At 51.2% G+C, this 26,223-nt stretch overlaps 1 protein-coding gene across 4 annotated transcripts; it reads left to right on the top strand.

The window, feature by feature from the left end:
- Positions 1-1,153: 1,153 nt before the first annotated feature.
- Positions 1,154-26,214, top strand: LOC111852120 (serine/threonine-protein kinase DCLK2-like). 4 transcript variants are annotated; one of them, XM_023827675.2, is made up of 17 exons: positions 1,154-1,296; positions 2,932-3,584; positions 6,863-7,197; positions 12,689-12,818; positions 14,686-14,778; positions 16,298-16,368; positions 16,682-16,754; positions 16,987-17,095; positions 17,489-17,546; positions 17,619-17,738; positions 18,107-18,253; positions 19,055-19,188; positions 19,289-19,366; positions 19,527-19,623; positions 21,605-21,685; positions 22,063-22,161; positions 25,162-26,214. In XM_023827675.2, the coding sequence occupies exons 2-17, from the start codon at positions 3,191-3,193 to the stop codon at positions 25,435-25,437; spliced, it is 2,295 nt and encodes a 764-aa protein (XP_023683443.1). In that variant the 5' UTR covers positions 1,154-1,296; positions 2,932-3,190; the 3' UTR covers positions 25,438-26,214. The 4 variants fall into 4 exon arrangements, with proteins under 4 accessions (XP_023683443.1, XP_072553931.1, XP_023683442.1 ...); XM_023827674.2 differs by lacking the exon at positions 1,154-1,296 and having other exon boundaries at positions 1,999-3,584; XM_023827676.2 differs by lacking the exon at positions 1,154-1,296 and having other exon boundaries at positions 2,000-3,584; positions 16,990-17,095.
- The last annotated feature ends 9 nt before the right edge of the window (positions 26,215-26,223 follow it).

The raw sequence follows: 26,223 nt of genomic DNA, 5'->3' as shown, positions 1-26,223 counted from the left end.
ACAGGCAGACTGTGGAATTGCTGTAGATACAACTTCCTCAGAAAACGAAAAAATCACATCAATTACACTCCTATGCCTTTATAACATTTTAGCAAAGAAAATTCATCTGCTGACTTGAAAGCTATGGCCTTGAATACGCTGGCACGGAGCGGGGAAACAGCACACGAGCCGGGGAAACCGAGTGAACACGGGGTTTATTCGGCACAGAAACAATCGGAAACATAAAACGACGTCAATGACCGGACTCAGGAAAAGCACTCAGACACGGGCTTATATACACCACAGTAATTATCACAAGTAGAAATGGCTAAAAACACGGGGTTAATGAGGGGGCATGGCACACAAAAGGATCAGCACGATCGGGGCACGACAGCTATGCTTCAAAGTACAGTAAAATCCTGTTATAAGTGACTTCAAGGGACCTGGCAAAACAGTCCGTTATATCCAGAGTTCCTGTATGCCCAGGACACCATTTACTCATGCCACACCCCAGCAGACACACTTGTGGTATAGATTATTATATTGGATATGTAGTAATTCAACTTTACCTGACCAGATGCGTGAATATTAATAATCCTGACTACGTATCTGCGCCGGATATCACCGGTGTTCTGACTAGTTGAGCTACTTTGTCGAGTTAGGCTACCGTAGTGCTAATCGATAGCCCTAACCCTAACCCCCCAAAAACCCCTAAAACCCTTACCTTAACCCCTAAAACCTAATCCCAATCTCAAAACGATGGAACTGCACATGCGCAGAAAGGCTCGATAGCACGTCTCGATAGTTGAGCTCAACTCGTCAGAACACAGGCACAGGGGCGTAGCACCAAATTCTGGGCCCTATGCACAAACAGTGCCTATGCCCCCCCCCCAAAAAAAAACAGCCTAATCACACGACTTCACTGGAATTTGGTTTTATTTGTAGGATGATTAAAAGCTATAACAGGAAATGTCACCAAAGGTAGCCTAACATCATAGGCCTGCATGAGAATTGAACACTTTTGCATTTGGCTATAGAGAACAGCTTTTTATCAAGTAGCCTATTTTTTATTATTACATAAAAGAAAAATGCCATTTCAGATTTCCACATTGACAAACTACTTTATTTATAATGAAAGATAAATGACTAGTGAGTGAAAAAAGGGCAAAAAGAAAACACTTAAAAATGGCAATGGGCAAAAAGCTAAACACAAACTTATATCCCAGTTAGTGCTCACTGGGATACGCGGAAGTGCGGCTGTTTAGAATGTGAATAGCGATCTTCACGCGAAGGCGGTACTACACGCCCCCCATGCAGGTAAAACAAAGAAAGGTGACATGGTTTACTTTTTGCCGATTTAATCTAATTTTAAAAACTTTAAATACCTTCGACAATGGAATTTTGAAAAGAAGACAGATTACAGATTTAGCCAGCGTTTTTTCCATGACTCTACACAAACATTTCAGCGAGATATAAACTGAAATAGACGAGAAAGATACGCGGCGTCGTCGACGATGCCGTGTAACCCAGGGGGTTAAGCAAACAAAAAAAAATACACTTATCTACAGTACATCATGTTAAGCTATGTGTAATTTCGCGGTGGTATTTCAGTTTTTAATAATCACAGTTCATTTAATGTAGGCTATTTGCTTTCACATTTGGGCTCACGTTTCTTGGGAAAAAAAGTTTCTAAGCAGTTGCTTTCCCTCATTTATTTTTTTGTTTCTTTCCTGCCTCTCTTTTCTTTTTTGAAAACCGGATTTAGCTTTCTTTGGCATCATCTTCCAACACGGATTTAGCTGTTTCATCAGAATGACCGCTAAATTAAATGCGCCTAGTTAAAAAGCCCGGTAAAGACTATACCATTGCAAGGGGTGAGGGTGCTTGTCCTCAGGCACTGTAAGCTAGGACACAATTCAATCCGTCAACCGATTTATTTTCCCACAAAAATTAAATTTATATTAGATAGCAACATTTATTGTGATCTTTGAATAATATTAATATTTAAAGGAAAATAAAATTCCAGATTCCTTAGGGGCCCTCCCCCCACATGGGGCCCTGGTAACTCAGTCCCCTTTTTCCCCCCACTACGACGCCCCTGTACTGAACGGTTTGCATTCGTTGCTTTTTATTTCTTGCTTTGTTTGTTAATTCAGTTCCCCACCTTCCGTATATGGCAAATATTTCGCAAATATAGCTTTCTTTTGCCGTATTGTGTTGATACTGGCGCTGGGGGTGATTTTTTTTCTCCTTTTTCCTTATTGGAAGGAGACGTATGAAAACCTTATGTTTAAATTATAAAGTTCACGCCACTGTCTTGTGCTGAGTCCGCATGAGAGAAGGAATCGCCCTCTAAAATAAGCGTTTTAAGTCACCAGTCCTACACTGAAGCCACCCGGGTAGCGTGGTGAATGATTAAACACACTGCGGTGCATCTGTGCTTCACAGTCTAGGCTTTCAGACTGACAATATGTGCATCCTGCTAGAGCAGGGACGCCATGCAGGCAGCGTGGGTGTGTCTTTAGGACCCCGCAGATGCCGGTCTTCCCCGCCGCTTACCCGGCGATCCGGCTCGGCTGACTGCGCTGCCAGGCTGGGAGCTTCGGCGAACCGCTCCTCCTGCTAGTCTCCACCAGCCCTAGGCATCGTTTCACCCGGACCTTGCATTTCTACGAGGAAAAAAAGACAACAAAGAAAGGATATGCTGCGGGAATGGTGTGCCTTGGCTGAGGCGGCTGCGTCCGCGGCTTAAGCAGCTGTCAGTCAATATGCGCAGCCTCCTCTTTCCAAAAAATACCTGAAGAGGCTGGAGACACAATATTTAATGCGTCCGATGACGGCTGCAGCTTTTCCCGACTGATAAATAAATTGTGCATTTTGAATTTGCCTCTTTTTGCAGTTTGGAGGGCTGTACTGAGGAATTTATGTTTTTTGTTTTTTCATTTTTTGTAGTTAACGTAGGTATGAACAGGCTTCACGCTGCTCTACGCCCGGTGGATGCATTGTATCATTTGCATGATTGGGGCATCATTCCGGCTGTTATTAGCGAGGAGCAAGATGTGCATTGACGTGTGAGCGCCGATCTCCTAATGCGACGCGGTTACCCCCGATCCCGGTGATCCCGTCCGTCAGACTGGGCTGCTTAAGGGGGCTGTACCCACATATCTGGGAGAAACCATTAATCAAATACCGCTCTCCCCAGTAAGCAATAATGTCAGCCATAGAACTGGAGCACTTTGACGAGCGGGACAAGGCGCATCGGGCTTCACGCCGGACCGGCTCGGGCTCGCAGGCTGGATCCAGGGGCAGCAGCCTGGTACCGAGTCCGGCGCACAGCGCCAACTGCAGCTTCTACCGCACGCGGACCCTGCAGGCTCTCAGCTCGGAGAAGAAGGCCAAGAAAGTGCGCTTTTACCGCAATGGGGACAGATACTTCAAGGGTCTGCCGTACGCGGTGTCCGGCGACCGCTTCAGGTCCTTCAGCGCGCTGCTCATGGAGCTCACCAAATCCCTGTCGGACAGCAGCAGCCTGCCCCAGGGCGTCCGCTGCATCTACACGCTGGACGGCACAAGCAAGATAACCAGCCTGGACGATTTCGTAGAAGGTACAGTATGACCACAGACATCGTCCCTCGGCGCATGGCATCGGGTCGCCTTTAAAATAAGGGTGTCACTGACTGCATTCGTAACACGGGCGCGCAGCCCGGCCCTCTGGGCGCATGGTCTTGACCGACCTGCCTGTTGGATGCACCGCCTGTTACTAACCCCCCGGCTCAGTGCCTGATGAGGGTGATGGGTCACCGTGTGACGGCTCTATGGCGGTGACATCCCGGCGGTGGCTTTGCGGGGACACCGCAGCCTCGCCTCTCCGCTGCTCTCATGCCTTATACTGGCTTCACATGGCACCATCTCATGCCGATTCCTCACGTGCAACATCACTGCCTTTTGTGTTTCATCTGTTGGCTCATCGCATATTTTTGGCACATCTCGTTTAAATGTTCTGACCCCGTTTACGACCGTAATTAATTGTGCATTACACTAAAGTTAATGTAAATTAAACAAAATAATGGAGACGAATTTTCAGTGTGATCTCTGCCATGGAAATCGTGCCAAGGGGCGGGGATAGTTGGCGTTACCGCCGTCGCCCTACCTGGTGTTTCCTAATGAGGCTGCGGTTAGCTTGTGCTGATTCGCCTTTCAGCACCGCTGCTTCGTGGGATTTGTCATTCATGTCTCGTCACACGGTAGGGGGGTCTCCCTCGGTGCCTCTCATTAGCGTGCAGGGAGGGCGGAGCCTTAAATAATGAACTAACCCAAAGCTGTTGAATGAAAACCACGGTGGAGATCGTTCAGAAACCTAGAGGCGTGAGACACATGCGGAGTTTCACGCGGGCCGACGGGGACCCCCCCCCTCCGCCCCAGCCTTCGGGGGCTGCACAGGGGCACGTGCACAGACTGTGACTTTCCGATGGGGTGTCTTACTGCATGATGTAAATGGGACAGTAGATTACAGAAGGCTTTGTCTTGGTGTCTTTTTGCTGGCATTGACAAGGGACATTCATTAAGGAGATAATATCAGGTATTGAAATGTCAGGAGTCCTTCAAGCAGAAAGTGCGGGAGATTTTTTTTTTATTATTTATTATGATTATTTTTAATGCTCAGATTTATTTCCCATTCTTTGCAGTCTGAAGCGTTTCATGAGCACTTACAATGTTGTGCATATTTTGTGCTGTTCAGTGGAGAAAACAAGAATTAACCTGAGCAGCAGTTAGTATAAGTAATATCTGCATTTATTTATGGCGGGGTGGACAAAATAAAATGCCGCATGGAAAAAGAGTTTAATCAGAAGTGAGTAAATCGGATTTACAGACGCAGCTACTGAGGTCTTACGTTAAGCTGGGGGCCAGCTGTCAGTAGGTGTCGGCCATAACGGACGGCTGAGGAACGGCACTTTGATATGCGGGTTTTCAGAGCAACAAGAGGCCAGAGAATCATAGGTGCGTGTTACAAAAGCTGCGTAATTATTTACTGTGAGAAGGGGACCATTCTGAAAACCACGTCCCCACGCGCCTAAGCCGCGAGTTGTACGAAGCCCAGACCCCCCAGGCAGCGTAAAGCGGTAACGAGGTCTGAGGAGTCCTTACCACCCTTTCTCCTGCATCTGGGTGGGTTTACATTTGGAGAAAGGGCAAGGAAGCCTAATGTCTGCTGATATTGTCAGCCATCCTCCGGAAGCCATTGAGTCTGATGGTCACTCTCCACAGTTATACAACAGCTAAGGAATAGGAGACCTTTTTCCAATGAGGCCTGATGCCCTCTGTGGTGGATGTAGACACTGCGCCCTCATCACAATGCCCCCGTATACTCACTGCTAAACAGATTCCGAAGGAGTTTCACCAGTTGGCCAGTCGGACATTCCAGACACCGACTCCAAACAGCATTAATCCTTTATGGGAAGTTCTGAGAGCGGAGCAGATCTCCAAGTTCTTCACCCATCCTTGAACTGTAGGCTCCTCCTTTTGAAAGACAGTCAAGTGCCCCATTGCACAGGACTCTCTCCAAGAAGGAGTGGAGCTCTTCAGAAGCCACAGGGGTGGCCCCTGCTCCTCACCATGTCCTTCACGTTAATGTCCTGCCAGGTGTTTTGCACATTGAACCTGAAGTAACTGTACAGTTTTGACATGAGTGATGTGTATAACTTGATTGTTGTTCCAGTGTTTATTCGTCTCAGTCATAACCGGTTGAGGCTGTCTGGATTAATTACAGTTTTACTATGATGCAGATGTTCTCAGTAGACAGCCGTCCACACGTGGTCTTCCTCACTCGCCAGATGTGTTCCTGCACCTTCCTGCTGCAGACAGTGAGGTGTCACTTCTGTGTAATGCCTTTCTTTGCTTTCATCCACTTCTCCGTGACACACCTGTTTTGAGCTGAAGCCAGGTCATTTCTCTGGAAGCTTCCGCTGCTGTCTTCAGCAAGGGCTTACGAGGCGGCGTGCAGGTCCGTCCTGTGACCCTCGCAGTCCCACAGCTCTCCTTTCAGGGAGCCTGAATGTCTCTGAGATCTGTGAATCCTTCCCTCTGTGTCCAATTAAGCCTTAAACAGTTTCTTGGTGTCTCTGAGATCCGTGGGTCGTTCTCTCTGTGTCACATTAATACCTAAACGGTCAGTTTCTTCAGGGTAATGAGATGGATTAAATTGTGTATTTTAAAGCTTGCAGACTGTGAGAGACTTTGCTTTTTAATGCATTATTAAATAGGAAATGAATTGAGATGTTATGTGAAGGAGGAAGGGGATCTCTATAATATCGTTCAATAAAACGATGCCCTTTCTTCTTATTGGCTGCTCTTTTCTAAGATCATATTGGCTTTAAACTTTTAAGTCAGCAGCACCAGAGCTAAAGACGTAACTATTGAAATGATGGACATGATCCCATTGGACAATCGGCCATTTTCCACAGCGGAGGATGAAGGATTCTGTTGGCTTATTTGCTGCTCAGAAGAGGGTCACAAAGTATCAGCCCCCGAGATGGTTTTATGTGGCTTATGACATGTTTTTAATCGATTAATAATTCTGGTCAGTAGATCGATCTTTCATTTTTACACCAAATAAAAAAAGATGCAACGTCATTCCGCTAATCTGCACCGGCAAACTTGACAATTTTCACCGCTGATTATCGGTAATTTGAGACACAAATATATCGGTTATTGGTATCGGTCAAAATTTCCACAGTGGTGTACCTCTAGATATAGTCCGTATATTGTGGGAACCTCTGTGGGTGTTTAGTGCTATCATGTTCTGAGAGTTTGCATTGAGGTCATACGGCAGCTTGCATGGTTATGTTTATAGCGGTGGGTGTTCTGCTCCTCCTCCTCACTGCAGGTGAGAGCTACGTCTGCGCCTCCAATGAGGCATATCGCAAGGTGGACTACGCCCAGAACACCAACCCCAACTGGTCGGTGAACGTGAAGGCGGGGGGGGCAAAACCCCGCAGCAGCCCGGGCTCGCCCCGCAGCAAGCCGCGCGACACCAAGGACTTCATCAAGCCCAAGCTGGTGACCGTGATCCGCGGCGGCGTCAAGCCCCGAAAGGCCGTGCGCGTGCTGCTCAACAAGAAGACCGCCCACTCCTTCGAGCAGGTTCTGGCTGACATCACAGAGGCCATCAAGCTGGACTCAGGGCCTGTCAAGCGACTCTATACTCTGGATGGCAAGCAGGTAAAGGCCGAATCTGCCTGACTGTCTGGGGGGGGCTTTTGTTAGTGATGGGAGCATCTGCAGCCAAGCAACCACGACTGCTTCCTATTGAGTGAAACGGGGCTGTGATTGACAGTTCTGCGTGGTCCCGCCTACAATGGGTCATGAACAGAGGTATTGGCAGCTCAGGTCCGAAGAGTAAGAGTCCAGACCAAAATTTTGTTTCACCCAACTAGTTGAGTAGTCTGTGATTCTTTATACTCAGCTGGTTGGTTTAAGCAAAATCTTAGTCTGGACCTTTACTCTCTGGACCTGAAATACCCACCTCTATTCATGAAGCCCGATTTCACTGGTGCAGATAAACTAATGTGAGCATGAAAAAAAACCCGCTGTCACTGCTATCACGCGTTAGCAGGACGGCTCGTCAAGGCTGTAGGGGGACTCAGATAAAAGTCCCTCCTCAGCTCCCGCAGTGTAAACAAAGGCTGGCTAGCTATTTTAGCTGGGTAATGTAATGCACTCTTTTGGTTGTTGCCATCTCGCTGTTTAATATTTGCTTTTTTGAACGATTTCTGCCTGACGTCTAAAGCTGACGTTAATGAGCTCTGACTCTTAAAAATCCAGACATGCCAACCCAGCGTGATCTCTGATGGCTAGAAGCGGTTCTTCAGAATCATTCCCAGAAGCCTCCGGAAGCGGTGACTCGGCGCAGTGTCCCGTGCGGGCTCTGGGTGTCACCTTTCCCATTGCGACCATCAGCTCGTTCTCAGACACACTGCTGCTGATGGTTGCAACCTGTCAGGCCTGCGCTGTAATTTAGAAGCTTTTTAACGGCTGACGCCCTTCGCTTGTCCGAGGTCTGAGAGGGAACCTGATTACCGCTCACGCCTAAGCAGGGTGATGGGGATTTGGGGCCCTCGCTGTCCTGTACACTCATATAACTGCCCGTCCATAAATCATTGGTGTCACCTGCCATGATCTGAGCGGGTTACCATGTCAGTGTCCCATAATTACTTTTGTCGCATGGAAAATGGTTAGGATAACACTTGAGTGTGTGCATCTCGACCTGGGTGACCTTTTTAGTGCCTCTTTTGGTTTGGCTTTTTTAAAAACGGTCTAAACAGCACAGCGCTCCTGCTAGTACCTTCAGAACACAGTACATTCAGAAAACCCGTAAAACGGCAGAGCCCTGATCCTTTGGGACATACCGGCTACAGTCAGGCTGGGAGGGGGGACCGTCGTTACCCATCTGCCTGTAAGCCAGCTTTAGGCTGTGAGGTCACCTTATTTCCAGGAAGACTGACTGGTCTGGGGCTTCATTCAGAGGGTGTGTGTTTGTGTGTGAACTTACCAGGGTGTGAGCATGTTCTGCCGCTACGCTTCCGGCTTTCTTATCCCGGCCCATTGTATCATCTCATCTGCTTTTATTAAATTACCAGAGATTCCACATCTCAATTAGCATGAGCCCAGAGCAGGGACAGGAAATGACATCAGAGGAGCTGAAGGCCACGACCTCATGTATTGGCATGGAAATGCCGCTGTTTAGCACAGTTTTGCTGTCGGGGAAGCTCCCTCTCAGGGTTAGTGTGCCTTCCTGACTGTTCCAGCTTCATTCTTTATGTGATGTCGAGACAACCGGGGTCATGATGCTATGTTAAGCTTCACTGTGTCCTCCAGGATGTATGTGTGTTTTGGGGCGGGTGACGGGGTCAAATCTGCATGTGGTGTTGAAACTCCAGTACTCCAGAAGTACATCTGCCACAGTCTCACAGATAAGTGCTCATTACAAAATTATATATTTAAACAACGTTTCTGAAGTGGAACATTGTTGTTTATAAAAACATAACTAACGTGAATCCTTTAGGTTTTTAATTTAATCCTGATCAAATGTATGCGTGTGTGTCTATATGTCTGCAATATATTTTCTGCAGATTTACTCCTCACAACAGAGGGAAAACAACTAAATTCCAGAAAATTCTAACTGTTACAGGGCAGACCTACAACTTTCACAAAAGACCCTGTGAGATGAGGGCGACAGAGAGCCGGGACACAGGGTGGGGCCTGGCACCCTGGGTGGGGGCCGCTCTGTGCCGTCGCCCATGAATAACGTGCGATAATGGCTCCTTGTAAGTGGCTTTTACTGTAAACACTCTATATAAAACCTGTAAGCTGTGGGGGTAGATGGAGGAAAGTGTGAGGTGCAGTCACGGGGATTCCTGAAGCTTCCAACCAGTCAGGGAAGCGGACAATTGGGTAAATCTAACGCACAAATCCTGCTTGTTGGTCTTTATTCAGTCTGTTGTAGCTTGTCTGTGTTTACTCAGTCTGCCGTAGCAGGTCGGTCTTTGTTCAGACTGTCTTTGCATGTAATTCTTTACTCAGTCCGTCATAGCGGGTCGATCTTTACCTAATTCATTGTAGTGGGTCAGTCTTCTCTCAGTCTATCGTAGTGGGTCGGGCTTTGCTCAGTCTGTCTTTGCTTGTCAGTCTTTACTCACTCCATCATAGCGGGTCGGTCTTTACCTAATCTGTCGTAGCAGGTCGGTCTTTACTCAGTCTGTTGTAGCATGTTCATCTTTGCTCAGTCTGTATTTGCTTGTCAGTCTTTAGTCAGTCTGTCGTAGTGGGTCGATCTTTGCTCACTCTGTCTTTGCTTGTCAGTCTTTACTCAGTCCATTGTAGTGGGTTGGTCTTTACTCAGTCTGTCGTAACAGGTCGGTCTTTTATCAGTGTGTCTTTGCTTGTTAGTCTTTACTCAGTCTGTTGTAGCCGGTCGGTCTTTACCTAATGTATTGTAGCGGGTCAGACTTTACTCAGTCTGTCGTAACGGGTTGGTCTTTACCTAGTCTATTGTAGTGGGTCGGTCTTTGCTTAGTCTGCTTGTCAGTCTTTATTCAGTCTGTCGTAGCAGTCGGTCTGATTGAGGCTTCAGTGTGATTTTTATCAGAATGAGGCTGATTCATTGTTAATTCACACTCCTGTCTCTCTACAGGCCCAGGTTGCCAGGGTAATAATTAGCAGTGAGACCAGTAATGCTGATGATAATCACACAGCTCAGTCTGTATCACTGCCCCCCCCTCCCCCCCACCCTGCCAACACACCCCCTGAACACACTCCCACTTCATGCAGAGAAGTGGCCCAGCATTGAGGTCCCACAGAACCTTCTGGCCCCATCCCTCTGCAGTGCAGCGGCTACAGTGTCATTCATGCAGTGGGGAGGCCGAGCTCATGGTCTCCTTCACGGTAGAACAATGAGGGCTGGCAGTGTTGGGTGCTCCCTGCTGCCCCCTTTCTGTGATGTACTGCCACAGTCGGGTTTAACTGGCACTCGCAGGATCAGGCCGCAGTCTCATGCATGAATCTGTGCTTGTGTCATTCCCTTCTGGCACTTAGGACCCGTCTCATGGCCCTGAAACTGCCTTTTACTGCCTAAAGCCTCTGAAATGTGAAGTGCTCAGTGAATTGAAGTTTCCAGCATAAGGTTTGTTCTGCAGTGACACTGTGACACTGTGACACAGTGCTGAGGTGTCTGCGAAAAGAAACACCAAGCACTAGAAGAAACAAGCTCTGATCTCACTGGGGATTTAATGACAATCGAAAAAAGCACTAAATATATTTTTAAAGCCAGTCTAATCCACAGACATTTTCAGTTAGAAGACTAAGCTGTCCCGCCTGTGTTAGGGATAATCATGAGGGTCTGTGGTCTGCAGCTGAACACACATGTGTTCAGTCCTCCTCAGTCTTATCAGGAGTGCGTCCTGTGATCGGTGGCTGGCCTACAGTCTGCTCGCCTTCGAGTCCCCTCAGGTTATAGGCAGAGGTCAAGCGACCCCTGTTTAGCTTGTAAATTGTTGTTCTATGTCATTTTCATCAAGTGATGCATACCAGGTGGATATGACTGAAGCCTCACACCTCCAGGACTGTAGGTTCGATTCCTGCCCTGAGCGTGTTTAGCTGGGATAACCCTGGATAGTCCTGCAGTCCGAAAGGCACACTGCTGCATCCAAACTGGCCCTAGGCTCTTCTTACACATAGGTCCCAACCTGTAACCCCCCCCCCACCCCACTGTGAACCAGGACGGATAAGGGCTTTAAATAAAAAGTTCTGGAAGGGTCTGACAGCCTCCCCTCGATGGATGAGCGTAATAACACACAGTCATGGGGGAAGGGGGGCACCAGGCCCACGTCCGTCCCCCGCTCACGAAAGCGAGCATTGCTGTGACGATACTCCAATTTAGGAGTGCCTCTGCATGGGTAATTATCGCGGCCCTCCCCCGCCCGCTTACGGAGCACTGCCTGGCACCCTGCTGCCATGGCAACGCCACCGCCTGTACGCACCCCACTAAACGATCACGCTGAGAAGCGTGGCTTCATTTGTATTCCATGTGGCTCGTACCAGAGGAAGCTCCCCCCCTCCGAAAGAGGGATTTGCTTTCAGAGAAAAGAAAAAGCCCCCCCCCCCCGCCTTTGTACATGCTGCCTGGCTATATTTTTGGCTATTAGAGTTCCGGGTTAACCTCGCGTTGTCTCTCAGCATCAGTGGTAATTGGTCAGCCCTGAAGGAACGTTCCGGGTGCCTGGTTTCAGTGTTGCTGGGTTTTCTTTCTTGAGCTCCGGTTCTTCTTAGTCTCTCCCTGGAAACACTGACCAGGATGCCTGTGACCATGCCATTCCCGTCTCCTCTAAACCAAAGCTGACCAGATCTCCGCTGCGCTAACAGGCTTCTGCCCACATGGCGGCAGTTCTGAGGATAGCAGGTAGAGCTGCATGAATCAGATCACGCAGAATGCTCCCAGAGTTCCCTGCAAGATGCTGATTGGTTGGGATGGTGCTCCTGTGTTTAAATGGATTTGCGGGGCTGCCCCAGCCTCCCCCCAGTTACGATGCTTCTGAATGACTCTGCATCTCATCAGCCGATGAGTTTATAACAGCGGGTATGTGACAAAGATGCCCCAGGGCGGCATGCAGGGGGCGGGGTCTACACATCCTGACTCGGTGTGGGCATGGTGAGAAGAGGATTATGGGTAATGTTTATGATTTCCATTTATGATCCCATCTAGGGTGTACCCCGACCCCGTGCCCTGTGATGGACTGGCATCCCATCCAGGGTGTACCCCATCCCCGTGACCCGTGGTGGACTCACATCCCCTCCAGGGTGTACCCCATCCCCGTGCCCCGTGGTGGACTCACATCCCCTCCAGGGTGTACCCCATCCCCGTGCCCCGTGGTGGACTCAAATCCCGTCCAGGGTGTACCCCAGCCCCGTGACCGACATCCCCTCCAGGGTCTACCCCATCCCCGTGCCCTGTGATGGACTGGCATCCCGTCCAGGGTGTACCCCATCCCCGTGCCCTGTGATGGACTGGCATCCCCTCCAGGGTGTACCCCATCCCCGTGCCCTGTGGTGGACTCACACATGCCCTGTGCTACATGGATAACATCTTGGTTTAAGAGTAGAGATTAGTGAGATTCTCTTCTCTTCAGAATTTTCCTCTCTGCCTTCTTTTTTCCAGATCACCTGTCTGCAGGACTTCTTTGGAGGTGACGATGTCTTCATTGCCTGTGGTCCTGAGAAATACCGCTATGCTCAAGATGATTTCGGACTCGATCTCAGTGGCAAGGCCTCTGCTAGCTTTGTGAGCGGTACGTCTGCCGTTACTCCACCTCCATACTTCTGCATCCTTTGGTTCTGTCAAATGGTCTGGCTTCCACACACTGGCTGCCTGCTCTGTTAAAATACTTTTCGTTGGAGGACCAAGTTCCATGTTTGTTTTTCCCAGAGTGTCTTCCATCCATCCATGCATTAATCTGTCCATAATTATCCATCCATACATTGCACCACTCTTCCTCAAAGTTCCCACCCCTCCAGTGTAACTGTACTTCCCCTCCTCACAGTGCCCACCCCTCCAGTGTAACTGTACTTCCCCTCCTCACAGTGCCCACCCCTCCAGTGTAACTGCACCACCCCATCTCAAATTCCCACCCCTCCAGTGTAACTGCACCACCCTTACCTTGAGGGTTTTCATGAGAAAATCATTGATTCACACACAAGCTCCTGGTTTAGTAGCTGTATTTGGTATGTGGTGCTGCTGACACGTCCTATAAATGAGCAGCACGTGGCAGGGCAGGCAGCCGTGGATACATAGCGCCCCTCTGAGGCCGGGGCAGGAGGCTGCATTTACGTGTTCCAGTTGGTATTGTAGCTGGTTTAGGATGTGGTCTCTGGGCAGACCAAGGTATTCTCCAGCTACTAAACGCAGTGAGGGGGTCTATACCAGTATCCAAGTTCACTCTCCACCTTCTGCCTTCATTCTTTATTCATCTCCATCCTTTTTGTTGGGCAGACGCCACCTATGTGCCCAGAAACATTCGTCAGGGTGTCGGCGTGCTGAACCGTCAGCAAGGCCCCCTGCCATCACGCGCATTTGAAATACCTCTTTTAAAAGCCAGCTGTCAGTCACTGAAGGCCTCAGCAACCAGGAAGAAGGCGAAGCTGGCAGCTTCCAGTGGCGTGTTTATGTTTCTGAAGACAGTCAGTGAGAAAGCTGTCATTGCATGGAGGAGTGGACAGGTGACGAGCCAATCCTGTGCCGCACCAGCAGTGTGGATGAGTGGGTTTAATCCTTCGGGCCGGCCTCCAGCTTATTCCCTGACCCCTGACTGCACGGAGGGGTAGTGGGTCTCTCAGTGTCCTGTCTGGTGTATACAGTTTTCCTGGCTGTACGAGGCTGTTGAGAGCTGAGCTGAGTCTGTGGTTCCACCCTTATGCTGTTTCTAGGTGCTGTAGGAGCTGCTGGCAGTCCTCCCATCTTAGGGTGACCAGATAATCTTTGTCAGGGAGGACACTCTGAGCTAGAACAGGAATTGTAAATTACCATTTCAATTAAACGGACCTGGATTTCATTTGAGCACTGAGTTCTTGCTGTGTGCCGATTGGTCAGTCTCCTATAAGCATGCATGTGTCACTAATGTTAATATGAAACAGCTGGATGAGTCTTTCAGTCAAGGAAACAAACCAATCAAAGCGCAAGAAGAGCTGATCTACTAAGGCGAGCACAGGAACCTTTCAGTTTGAAAGTAGTTTGTAAAACCCGAAGTAGCTCCAAGTGTCCTCCCTGACATGGATTATCTGGTCACCCTACCCCATCTGCAAGGCTGCTCTGCTCTTCCTCTTCATTCTCAGTCTTCCTCCGGTGCTTTTTCTCCCTCCTTCTTGCTCCTCTCTCTGAGACTCCGGCCTGGCGCTTTTCCTCAGCTCAGTCCAGAAGCCATTGAAATGCAGAAAGTGACTCTGCTGTCCCGTCAAAGGCTGGGGGCTTGTCAGGGGGGCCAAGAGGAGAGTTCAGGCTGTGGGGGGGGGGGGCGAGGGGGGTGTCAGGGGACACAGTGAGGATGAGGTGAACCTGGGCGTCAGGAGGAATGTGCTAGAACATGGTACAGAGGAGACACTTCCCAGCCGGTTTGCCGCGGCTCGTATCTGCCTTGATGCTCCCCTTCCTCTTTTCCGCAGAGTGCCGAGGGCTGAAGTCCTCATCCAATGCTCCAAGGCCGTCCGGGCCCAAGAGCCCAAGTCTGCAGCGCCGGAACAAGCCCCCGGCCACAGGTACGGACGATATGAGTCGCGTTTCCTAACCCTCCATTGTCGCCATATTTACATCACATTCCCATAAGATGCTACGCTCAGACCTTCAGAGCCCTGTGCCGATGAGTCTGGGCTGCCCAGGTGAGCTGTGAGTCTGAGCTACCCAGGTGAGCTGTGAGTCTGAGCTGCCCAGGTGAGCTGTGAGTCTGGGCTGCCCAGGTGAGTTGTGAGTCTGGGCTGCCCAGGTGAGCTGTGAGTCTGAGCTGTGAGTCTGGGCTGCCCAGGTGAGCTGTGAGTCTGGGCTGTGAGTCTGAGCTGCCCAGGTGAGCTGTGAGTCTGAGCTGTGAGTCTGGGCTGCCCAGGTGAGCTGTGAGTCTGGGCTGCCTCATTCACACAGGCCGTCTCTCAGATCTGCCACTCGCCATTCTTTTATTTTTCCTGAAAGAGGAAGATTTGTTGAGCTTCATGAGCTGAGAGATGTTTTGCTGAAACCGGACCTGAAATGAGCTCTGCTTTCTTAAAGGCTTGTGTTGTCGCTCAGACGTCCTAATAAACAATTCATGGCTGAGGTAACCCTAAACCCCGAGGTGGTAGGATGTGCAGACAGTGCTTGCTAATTATGTTAAACTTACGAGGTGAGACTTTGCAGCATAATGGTGAGATGGTTCTCTCCTGAATGAGAGAGAGGGGGGGGGGCGGAATGGGAGCCCAGTGGTGGGTGCAGGCGGTCAGGTCGCCTCTCTATCTTCAGCACCGCCGAAAATAACGCGATGCCAAGCTGACACTGGCGTTTCTCCAGGCTTTCTCCAGTCATTTCTTTGGCTTTTCCCACACAGTCTGTTAGGTCCGTAAGTGTTCATGCACCGTCAGTAATTAATAGAGAAAGCATTTATTAAGAGAGCAGATAAGTGACTGTGATTCCTCATCCGTGCTTCATTATGGTGGACAGTTTTAGACAGACTCCTCACTCCCCTGCCACCGCATCCGACTGTGTCCAGCCGTGTGCTTTGCCAGAGCGAGCCAGCAGGGGGCACTGTCAAACCAGCTGGCCGGCCAACAGCTGAAAGTACAGCCTTCTCCCTGTGGAGATGGGCGAACCCAACCGTGACCCATTAGTAATGCTCTGTTTGCTGCCCTACACACTTCCAGATGCCTGTAAACCACACAGCGCCTCCCGAAGGTTAACACAGAAAATGTGTGGCCTGACGTGTGTCAGTTGTACTCGTCTCCTAGGTTGGTGATTGGAAAGACATGGCATGACCTCATTTCCTGTGTATAGACAGACTGAATATGACCTCATTTCCTGTGTACAGACAGGCTGAACTTGACCTCGTTTCCTGTGTACTGAAGTATTTTCATCTACAGGGAAACATAAACACTTCAGAATAATGATCCCTATATTTTACGTTTCATGCTTCCATATAATGGTGAAATATCCTCATTTAGTTAAAATGTAACACAGCTGCTGTTCTGGAATAATATTATCTTTTAAGAGCTATTGAGATATTGTCCTACTGCCCCCCCCACTCCCCCACTCCAGGTGCCAGTCAGAGGTCTCCAACCAGGCCGACCAACTCCCCCAGCCCCAGCAGCAGCATGCTGAGCCGCAGGGTAAGCTGGCCACCACTAGGTGGCGATTCTGTAGGTAGGAGGGTCAGGGATTGTCCGACTGATTCAGCATATAAAACAAACAGGAGGGATTTACTGTGTCTGCTTATGGATGTGGACACATGAATAATGTCTGCAGTACTATTTTAATGAAATATTTTAGTTTGCGCCGCTTGCAGCTGTGTAGCGGTCTGAGCGGTCGCTCGCCCCCAGTGTCACACCAGCCTAGATCCTTCACCTTGCTTGGTCACCGTGACACAGATTCCGGCTCTTTCCATCCGGAGGTTTGGTTTGGCATCCGTATCTCTCTTCCCAGCTCTCCCCGCATCGCATCTCCACCTCCAGCGTGAACCGGGCTGCGGATGAGACTGAAGACTTAAGCCCAGAAGGTAATGTCACGTGACCCACGAGCTCAGCAGGCCCTGTGCATGGTCCGATTCTCACCCAGTCAGACCTGGCCCGGCCCAGGAGGCCCCCAGACCAACGGGGGCAATAAGAAATCCCCTCTGCTATGAGATGCATTTGCAAGTGTAAGGGGGGGGCAGTCGAGTGACTAGCAGGAGGAGCTGTATATGCATACGTCCGGCTGAGCGGCAGGTCCAAACCATGGTCTCTCGTCAGCAGTGAATGGAAACACTGTGCAGACCTCCTCGGCCATCCTGGACAAGTACAAGGTTGGGAAGGTCATCGGAGATGGCAACTTCGCCGTGGTGAAGGAGTGCGTGGAGCGGTAGGTCCGGAGGTCACGTTGAGGTCGCGCTGGTCCTGCTGACGTGCGTGAGTCGTTGGCAGTGTCTGCCTGGTGGTGCTCGCCTCCAGTGCCCAGCAGGCCCGACATTTTCAGTTCAGGTGGCCCACATCAGTGCCAGCAGGAGACGTGATAGTGAAGCAGTGTGATATTTTTAACATTTCAAAGCTGTATGGAAATATTATTATGAGCCTGCAGACAGAAGCACTCTTGCAGCACGTGTCTCATGCTGAGCGAAATGCTTTGTTCCCTGTAGAGCCGGCTCACGCCCAACCCCCCCCCCCCTTCCCACATGGCGTTCGGCTGACTGGTGCCCCCCCCCCCCTCGCACGCAACACTCATCCGCTTCTCCTTCCTGTGCTTCTCGTTTGACAGGGCCACCGGGATGGAGTTTGCCCTGAAGATCATCGACAAGGCCAAGTGCAGCGGAAAGGTGGGTGCGGTCACCCCCGGAACATGCCGGAAGCCGCGTGCGCCACAAGTGCCTGACATTGTCGATTGACAGGAGCACCTGATCGAGAACGAGGTGGCCATCCTTCGGAGAGTCAAGCATCCCAACATCATCATGCTGATCGAGGAAGTCGACACACCTACAGAGCTCTACCTGGTCATGGAGCTGGTCAAGGTAGAGTCAGCCGTCGTTGATTTAAAAGCAAGACTGCCACCTAGCTTTGGGAGGGTGTATTACACCCCAAAATTCTGGTGGTACCTCCCTGAGGTGCATAATGTGTGCTTTTCGTTAAATGTGTGGAGTCATTAGGTAGGATAATAGCTTCTAACTAGCAATAGTACTAAATCAAAGTAAGGTCACTCCAGCAGGTCATGTAGTTGTAAGCTTATGGTCACCCACTGCAATAATTTGTCATCCTTACTTATTTCTGTAGTGGCACTGTGGGGGCAGTGCTGGACTGAGTTATGTACGATTAGTAGTGCTGTTGGTAGGTGGTATCGTAAGACTAGTACAGATAACGGTGTATCGGTGTATCTGTACAGGGTGGGGACCTGTTTGATGCCATAACCTCCTCTACGAAGTACACAGAGCAGGACGCGAGCGCCATGGTCTACAACCTGGCCAGCGTCCTCAAGTACCTGCACAGCCTGAACATCGTGCACAGGGACATCAAGCCGGAGAACCTGCTGGTAGGTAGCGGGTCGTCGGGCCTCGCTCCGGGGCTGGAGTTGGAGCCGTGCGAGATCACATGCCGATATGATCGATACTATATGGGCTTCAGACGACAGGCAGAAATATTTGTTTGGACGCCAGCTTTTCGGTACTTTGTGGACATTTACTTACGGCCACAGTTTGGTAAGCAGATTACCAGCATAAAACACTAATGAGACTCATATTGTGACGCCCGAAAGTTAGTAACCTGTATACATTTGGTGTGCCCTTATGTTTATTAAGTTCGGCTAGCAGGGCACGCCGCACGCGACTGCGTTGGTGAATCACGGAAGCGATAAGCACTGGTGAAGTGGCGGTGAAGCAAGGGACAGATCAGCAGCCACAGCATCTTTTAAAAGAGGAGATATTGTGGATAAACGAGGTAAAAAGACGGCAGGGGTGTGGCAGCGCTTCTCGCAGTTTAAACGTTTGTTGAACATTAGGATACGGCAAATTTATAGATTACTAACTTCTGGGCATCACCATATGTATCTCATTAATATTTCAGGTACTACTAATCTACTTAACACATTGTCGGTGTAAGTAAACGCCTGTATAGTACCTAAAAGCCAGTGACTGGACAAATATTTACACCCATCATTGCACATACAGTCGCGGTGTGATATTTGTGCAGCCCTGGCCAGAGCTTACGAGGAGAACCTCCTTAGTGGTTATCTGCTGGTCTGCTGAAGGCTGGCAGTAATCGGTGGCATGATTGCTCCAGGTTTCTGGGAGGTTTCTGGGAGATTCTGCATTCACTGGCTCCGTCGATCCCACAGGTCTGCGAGTACTCCGATGGCACCAAGTCTCTGAAGCTGGGAGACTTTGGCTTGGCCACCGTCGTCGAGGGGCCGCTGCACACCGTGTGTGGGACGCCCACCTATGTCGCCCCGGAGATCATTGCTGAGACTGGGTAAGGATAGGGGGGCATTTGGGGGGGTTCCCTGTGATCCAGAAGCTGTGACGTTTGTGTTGTAATGTGGGTGTCCTCACTCTGCCATGTGCGGCCACAGGTATGGGCTGAAGGTGGACATCTGGGCGGCCGGAGTCATTACCTACATCCTGCTATGCGGCTTCCCCCCCTTCCGCAGGTGGGCATCTGTGTGTCGACACCATTCACCCGCCTACCCGGGAGCAAATGCCATTCTTATATTATCTCCATTGCACATATATCATCTCCGAATTTATTATTATTACATCCCTTCCGGGGATCAATGAAGTTTATCTAACCTCATCTGTCTTGTGCCTCAGTGAGAACAACCTGCAGAAGGACCTATTTGAGCAGATCCTGGTGGGCAAACTGGAATTCCCGTCTCCTTACTGGGACAGCATCTCAGACTCTGCCAAAGTGAGCACACGGGCCCAGTAACATGTATAATTCCCAGCCAAAGTGAGCACACGGGCCCCTTAACATGTATAATACCTAGCCAAAGTAAGTACACTGGCCCGGTAACAAGTATAATTCTCAGCTAAAGTGATCATACGGGCCCAGTAACATGTATAATTCTCGACCACAATGAGCACATGGGCCCGGTAACATGTATAATTCCCAGCCAAAGTGAGCACACAGGCCCCGTAACATGTATAATTCTCGACAAAAGTGAGCACATGGGCCCTAAAATGTATAATTCTCACAGACATTGTGGCATTGAGCCTGGTGCCTGTCCAGAACCCGGGGGGGGGGATGCCAGTCCTTCACAGACAGTGTGGCATTGAGCCTGGCGCCTGTCCAGCACCCGGGGGGGGATGCCAGTCCTTCACAGTCAGTGTGGCATTGAGCCTGGCGCCTGTCCGGCACCCTGGGGGGGATGCCAGTCCTTCACAGACAGTGTGGCATTGAGCCTGGCGCCTGTCCGGCACCCGGGGGGGGATGCCAGTCCTTCACAGTCAGTGTGGCATTGAGCCTGGCGCCTGTCCGGCACCCTGGGGGGGATGCCAGTCCTTCACAGTCAGTGTGGCATTGAGCCTGGCGCCTGTCCGGCACCCGGGGGGGGATGCCAGTCCTTCACAGTCAGTGTGGCATTGAGCCTGGCGCCTGTCCGGCACCCTGGGGGGGATGCCAGTCCTTCACAGTCAGTGTGGCATTGAGCCTGGCGCCTGTCCGGCACCCTGGGGGGGATGCCAGTCCTTCACAGTCAGTGTGGCATTGAGCCTGGCGCCTGTCCGGCACCCTGGGGGGGATGCCAGTCCTTCACAGTCAGTGTGGCATTGAGCCTGGCGCCTGTCCGGCACCCTGGGGGGGATGCCAGTCCTTCACAGTCAGTGTGGCATTGAGCCTGGCGCCTGTCCGGCACCCTGGGGGGGATGCCAGTCCTTCACAGTCAGTGTGGCATTGAGCCTGGCGCCTGTCCGGCACCCTGGGGGGGATGCCAGTCCTTCACAGACAGTGTGGCATTGAGCCTGGCGCCTGTCCGGCACCCTGGGGGGGATGCCAGTCCTTCACAGTCAGTGTGGCATTGAGCCTGGCGCCTGTCCGGCACCCTGGGGGGGATGCCAGTCCTTCACAGTCAGTGTGGCATTGAGCCTGGCGCCTGTCCGGCACCCTGGGGGGGATGCCAGTCCTTCACAGTCAGTGTGGCATTGAGCCTGGCGCCTGTCCGGCACCCTGGGGGGGATGCCAGTCCTTCACAGACAGTGTGGCATTGAGCCTGGCGCCTGTCCGGCACCCGGTGGGGGATGCCAGTCCTTCACAGACTGTGGCATTGAGCCTGGCGCCTGTCCGGCACCCTGGGGGGGATGCCAGTCCTTCACAGACAGTGTGGCATTGAGCCTGGCGCCTGTCCAGCACCCGGGGGGGGATGCCAGTCCTTCACAGTCAGTGTGGCATTGAGCCTGGCGCCTGTCCGGCACCCTGGGGGGGATGCCAGTCCTTCACAGACAGTGTGGCATTGAGCCTGGCGCCTGTCCAGCACCTGGGGGGGGATGCCAGTCCTTCACAGACTGTGGCATTGAGCCTGGTGCCTGTCCGGCACCCTGGGGGGGATGCCAGTCCTTCACAGACAGTGTGGCATTGAGCGTGGCGCCTGTTCGGCACCCGGGGGGGATGCCAGTCCTTCACAGATGAAGGTCCATCACTGTGGTCCATCCTAACTGAGAATTCACTGCAGGATGAGGAGGGGTGTGAGTGTAACTTATAATCCCCTTCAGGGATTGGTTGACACGGTCTCACACCTGCAGGTACCCCTCTAAAAACATACTGTACATATATGCATTTGCCCTTGCTCCTTCCAGTAGGTGCTGATGTTCTTCTGTAATCTGCATCTATGCTGTTTTTTTCGGAAGTGGGTGGGGCTGTAATTCACCATAGGACGTTTTTTTTTTTATTTAAGGAGCTGATTGGCCAGATGCTGCAGGTGAATGTGGAAGCCCGCTACACTGCCGAGGACGTCCTCGCCCACCCATGGGTGACGGTAAGCAGGGGTCACTGCTTTGCCATGGCGACCGCACTCATGCCAGAGGTCCATATCCATGGCAACTGGTTGCACTGACATCCATGAAGTAGCATGAGCACATTAAGTGGTGTTATGCAGCATGGTGAGAATGTCAGTCAGATGGACTGAACTGCAGCAAGGTGAGCAGTGAGAAGCACTGGCTCGTCCAGCATTGGAAAGCCCACAGTCGCGTGTAAACGATGCTTTAAATGACAGTGATAAAGAGGGCATCTGGATGTACCTCCTCTGTAGACAAGCAGCACTAATACCTTCTGCTGGATGGATAATCTCTGTGTCACCGGGCCATGCCCTTTCTCACCAGCGGCGGGGTGGGGGGGCATCCGCTTGCCTTCCAGGATGATGTCATGGTGGAAGGCAGTGTGAGGGTGGAGTCTGCAGAGCCTAATGAAGCAGGAGAGGAGGACGAGAGCCCTGTGGGCGCATCTGTCGCCATGGTGAGGCGCTACTCTCACACTCAGGCCGGACAGTGCATTCAGGGGTACTGCAAATGGGATGGAAACCCAGGATGATTCAAGCTACCAAGACATGGCGACGGGCCCCCGAACATGCCAGAAGGGTGGGGGGAGGGTTCTGTCCTCACCACCTGATTTCACTGTATTTTATAAATACCTCTTTTCATTCCAACATATAGTTACTCAGAGAAACAATATGAATAATCTCATTTCACAGCACGGAATTGGTGCCTGTAACGGAGCTGAATGAAAAGCCTGTTTGAATGCAGTGCAGGGAGCAGAGCAGGAAGCTTTAGGAATCCTGCAAACTGGAATGCTGCCTGCGAAATGTAAAACAGAATATTCTGGGCAGTGACACGGAGCGCAGCGTCTGCAGGGGCCGGGGTCTGTGGCCGTCCGTCACTGGGAATGAGCTCGCCGACTGACGGAGGCTGCCCGGGCTGTACTGCGCTGTGTCGGTGTGGGGCCTGGGGCAGTCTAGGGGGCGGCTGCAGTCAGCCGTCGGGGCTGATGTGAAGGACAGTGCGATCCGCCGCTTGCTGCTCTCGGCAGTTTTTTGTCCTGTAGATGGAGGGCTTCAGTCCCCAGGGAGGTGTGGAGGTGCGACTTTGCCGTAAACGGCAGCGGCGACCGACTGACCTCCATTCCCTGTGGATAGGCTGCTCCCCGAGTGTGTGGCTGCCAGTGCCAGGGTCCCCTCGGCCCCAGGGCCCCCTGAGCATGTGACTGTAGGGCCCTGGGTGGCCCCATGCTCAAGCTGCGCTCAGCGGACCCGTCCGACGTCCCGTTCCGTTTGCTTCATGCGCCGCTTGCGAGGGCCGGCTCGCAGAAGTACAGCGCTATTCCCCCTGACATCCTCCGCCGCCTGTCACAGCTCTCCTACGGCGTGGCGCCTCTCAGGCACGCCTGAAACGGACTTGCTGTCCGCGGAGCTCTTCCTCCCGTTCAGTCTCGCTCTGTATTTTCAGCACTGATTCCTGGATGGCTGATGCTGCCGCTCGGTATGGGAAATGCTCCTTTTTCAAACATGCAGCGTCTTGTGGCTTTTGGCAGCTGCTTTTATGTAGGGGAACGAGCTGTTCTAATATTACAAACACACTGCTTTACAGTGTGCCATGTTATATGTTCACTGGACATTCTGCAGTCAAATACATTATTTAAGTGTACATATGGTGATTATTTAAATATCTATTTTATTTAAATGTAGGTTTTAGAATTATGCTGCAAGCCTAATTATGAATATTAATTGTATATTTCATACAAAGACAATTACATAGAAACCAAAACACATTTGTTTGAGTTACAGTGCCACCTAGTGCTAGGAAGTGGCAAGGCAACTTTCACTGCTATTTCACTGCTATTTCACTGCTATTTCACTGCTATGCTGCTGTATCTCGGCAGAGGCAGAGAAACATGTTGCCTTATAAACTAACCTGACCCAGTGGTCATAATGTGCAAGCAAAGCTTACTAATGTAGCCTCTAGACGTCTGCTTGGACGCTGTACTACATTAACTGCTTTTATCCCTCTGCTCTTTTACACCTGCCTGGTCACTCTGCTTAGCTCCAAGATGACGGTACGTATTGCCACCTGCTGGTGGCTTTAGTAATTTCCCATAAGCTGAGATTTAAAATAAAAGTTGAACAATAAAAAAAAAAATCAGTTACAGATGGTAAAAGACAATCCAAGAATTGATTCTAAAAGGGAATTTCATTTTCGAAGCATGTTAACATGCCTGACGTGTCATGTAGGAAATGTACCGTGAATCTCGCTTGTGTCTCCCCGTCCTGCTCACTGGCGTATCCCTCCATCCCCCCATCTCGTGAGCTCACTCGCGTATCCCTCCATCCCAGACGCTTTCATCCCCCCATATCGTGAGCTCACTGGCATACCCCTCCGTCCCAGTCGATTTCATCCCTCCGTCTCGTGAGCTCGCTCGCACATCCCTCCGTCCCAGTCGATTTCATCCCTCCGTCTCGTGAGCTCGCTCGCATACCCCTCCGTCCCAGTCGATTTCATCCCTCCGTCTCGTGAGCTCGCTCGCATACCCCTCCGTCCCAGTCGATTTCATCCCTCCGTCCCGTGAGCTCACTCGCACATCTCTCCGTCCCAGTCGATTTCATCCCTCCGTCTCGTGAGCTCCCTCGCACATCCCTCTGTCCCAGTCGATTTCTTCCCTCCGTCCCGTGAGCTCGCTCACATACCCCTCCGTCCCAGTCGATTTCATCCCTCCGTCCCGTGAGCTCGCTCGCATACCCCTCCGTCCCAGTCGATTTCATCCCTCCGTCTCGTGAGCTCGCTCGCACATCCCTCCGTCCCAGTCGATTTCATCCCTCCGTCTCGTGAGCTCCCTCGCACATCCCTCCGTCCCAGTCGATTTCATCCCTCCGTCCCGTGAGCACGCTCGCATACCCCTCCGTCCCAGTCGATTTCATCCCTCCGTCTCGTGAGCTCGCTCGCACATCCCTCCGTCCCAGTCGATTTCATCCCTCCGTCTCGTGAGCTCCCTCGCACATCCCTCCGTCCCAGTCGATTTCATCCCTCCGTCCCTTGAGCACGCTCGCATACCCCTCTGTCCCAGTCGATTTCATCCCTCCGTCTCGTGAGCTCGCTCGCACATCCCTCCGTCCCAGTTGATTTCATCCCTCCGTCTCGTGAGCTCGCTCACACATCCCTCCGTCCCAGTCGATTTCATCCCCCCATCCCACAAGCTCGCTTGCATATCCCCCCTGTCCTGGTCGCTTGTGTCTCTCCGTCCTGCTCACTTGTCTTTTCTGTCCTGTCTTCCTCTTCCAGAGTGACACTTTGTCAAATGTAGTTTACTGTTGTTTGTGTCATTGTGATTCAATGCATAAAAAGTCTTGTAGCCTGGTGTGTCGAACCGGGGGGGGGAGGTGGTGGCTGTGTCCTGCCCCCGCTTTGTGGGGACAGTGGGCCGGGCTGAGTGCCATATGACTGACAGCTGTTTCCTGCTTCTGTCCAGACGAGCACAGCTCCAGGTAAACAGCATCCTGTCCTGTCCAGAGGCCCATGGTGGGACACCTTCCAAACCCCCCCACTGCGTGTCTCCCTCCTCCCAGTGCCAGTGGGGACTTTCAGCGGGGTCCAGGCAGACCCCGATCTGTCTCCCATGCGGAGCCCACTGCGGCCCGTTTATACCGTACACCATTCTCCACCTACCTTCGCCGGGTCAGGAGCAGGCTGTCCTCCATCTGTCCGTGATCCCACATCCTTCTGTATTGTAGCAAGATGCCCTTAGTTTCCATTATACTGCTGAAGTCATTAGCTGTTACTATGCTTCGTATCGCTGTTCTTTTCTAGAAATCATGCCTGATCACGAAGGGATCTGTGTTTGTGTGCTCATCACTGTGAACGTGAGCATTGGCCCCTTTAAGAGGGGGTGCGCGTTTGACGTTTTGTTACTTGTGAGCATGTTTCTGATGAGGAGGGAATGACTTGTTCGTCGCCAATTTTAGCCAAACGGGCAATAAGCGTTTAACGCAAAAGAAAAAAGAAACTTTTTTAATAATACAAAGATGAACGGGTGGATGATGGAGAGGAGGAAGTTAGCTAAAGCTAACGATGAAGGGATGTGGTCAGAAAAAAAAAAAACCTCCATAAATGTGAGTAAAAGTGTTATTAATTGTACAGGAACTGCTGTTGGTGGCGTGTCTGTCTGTCTGTCTTTCTCTCTCTCTGTCTGTCTGTCCGTCTCTCTCTCTCTCACTCTTTCCTTCTCTGGCGGGATCAGGAGTGAAGTGTCCTGCCCGCACAGATCTTGCCGGAACATGCCATTGGTTTAGGTTTCTACATCTGTAGGTCTGAGACAGTTTCAGTGTCATTTTGTAATGAAATAATAAAACATGAATGGGGCCGATGACCCCCCCCCTCCCCCCGGTCCCAGCTCTTTGTGTAAAGCTGTGTGTCTCTCCATGAAGCACAGTACATGCATGAGGTGACGTACTGCGGTTAAGGGGACATGATAGGGTGACGTACTGTGGTTAAGGAAACACGCTGTGGTATTACGGACAAACCATGGTCAGGG

The sequence above is a fragment of the Paramormyrops kingsleyae genome, chromosome 12 (genome assembly GCF_048594095.1).
Source record: "Paramormyrops kingsleyae isolate MSU_618 chromosome 12, PKINGS_0.4, whole genome shotgun sequence".
In the NCBI taxonomy this organism is placed as follows: domain Eukaryota; kingdom Metazoa; phylum Chordata; class Actinopteri; order Osteoglossiformes; family Mormyridae; genus Paramormyrops; species Paramormyrops kingsleyae.
The sequence above is the reverse complement of the archived record's forward strand: the minus strand, read 5'-3'. Positions and strand labels throughout refer to the sequence as shown.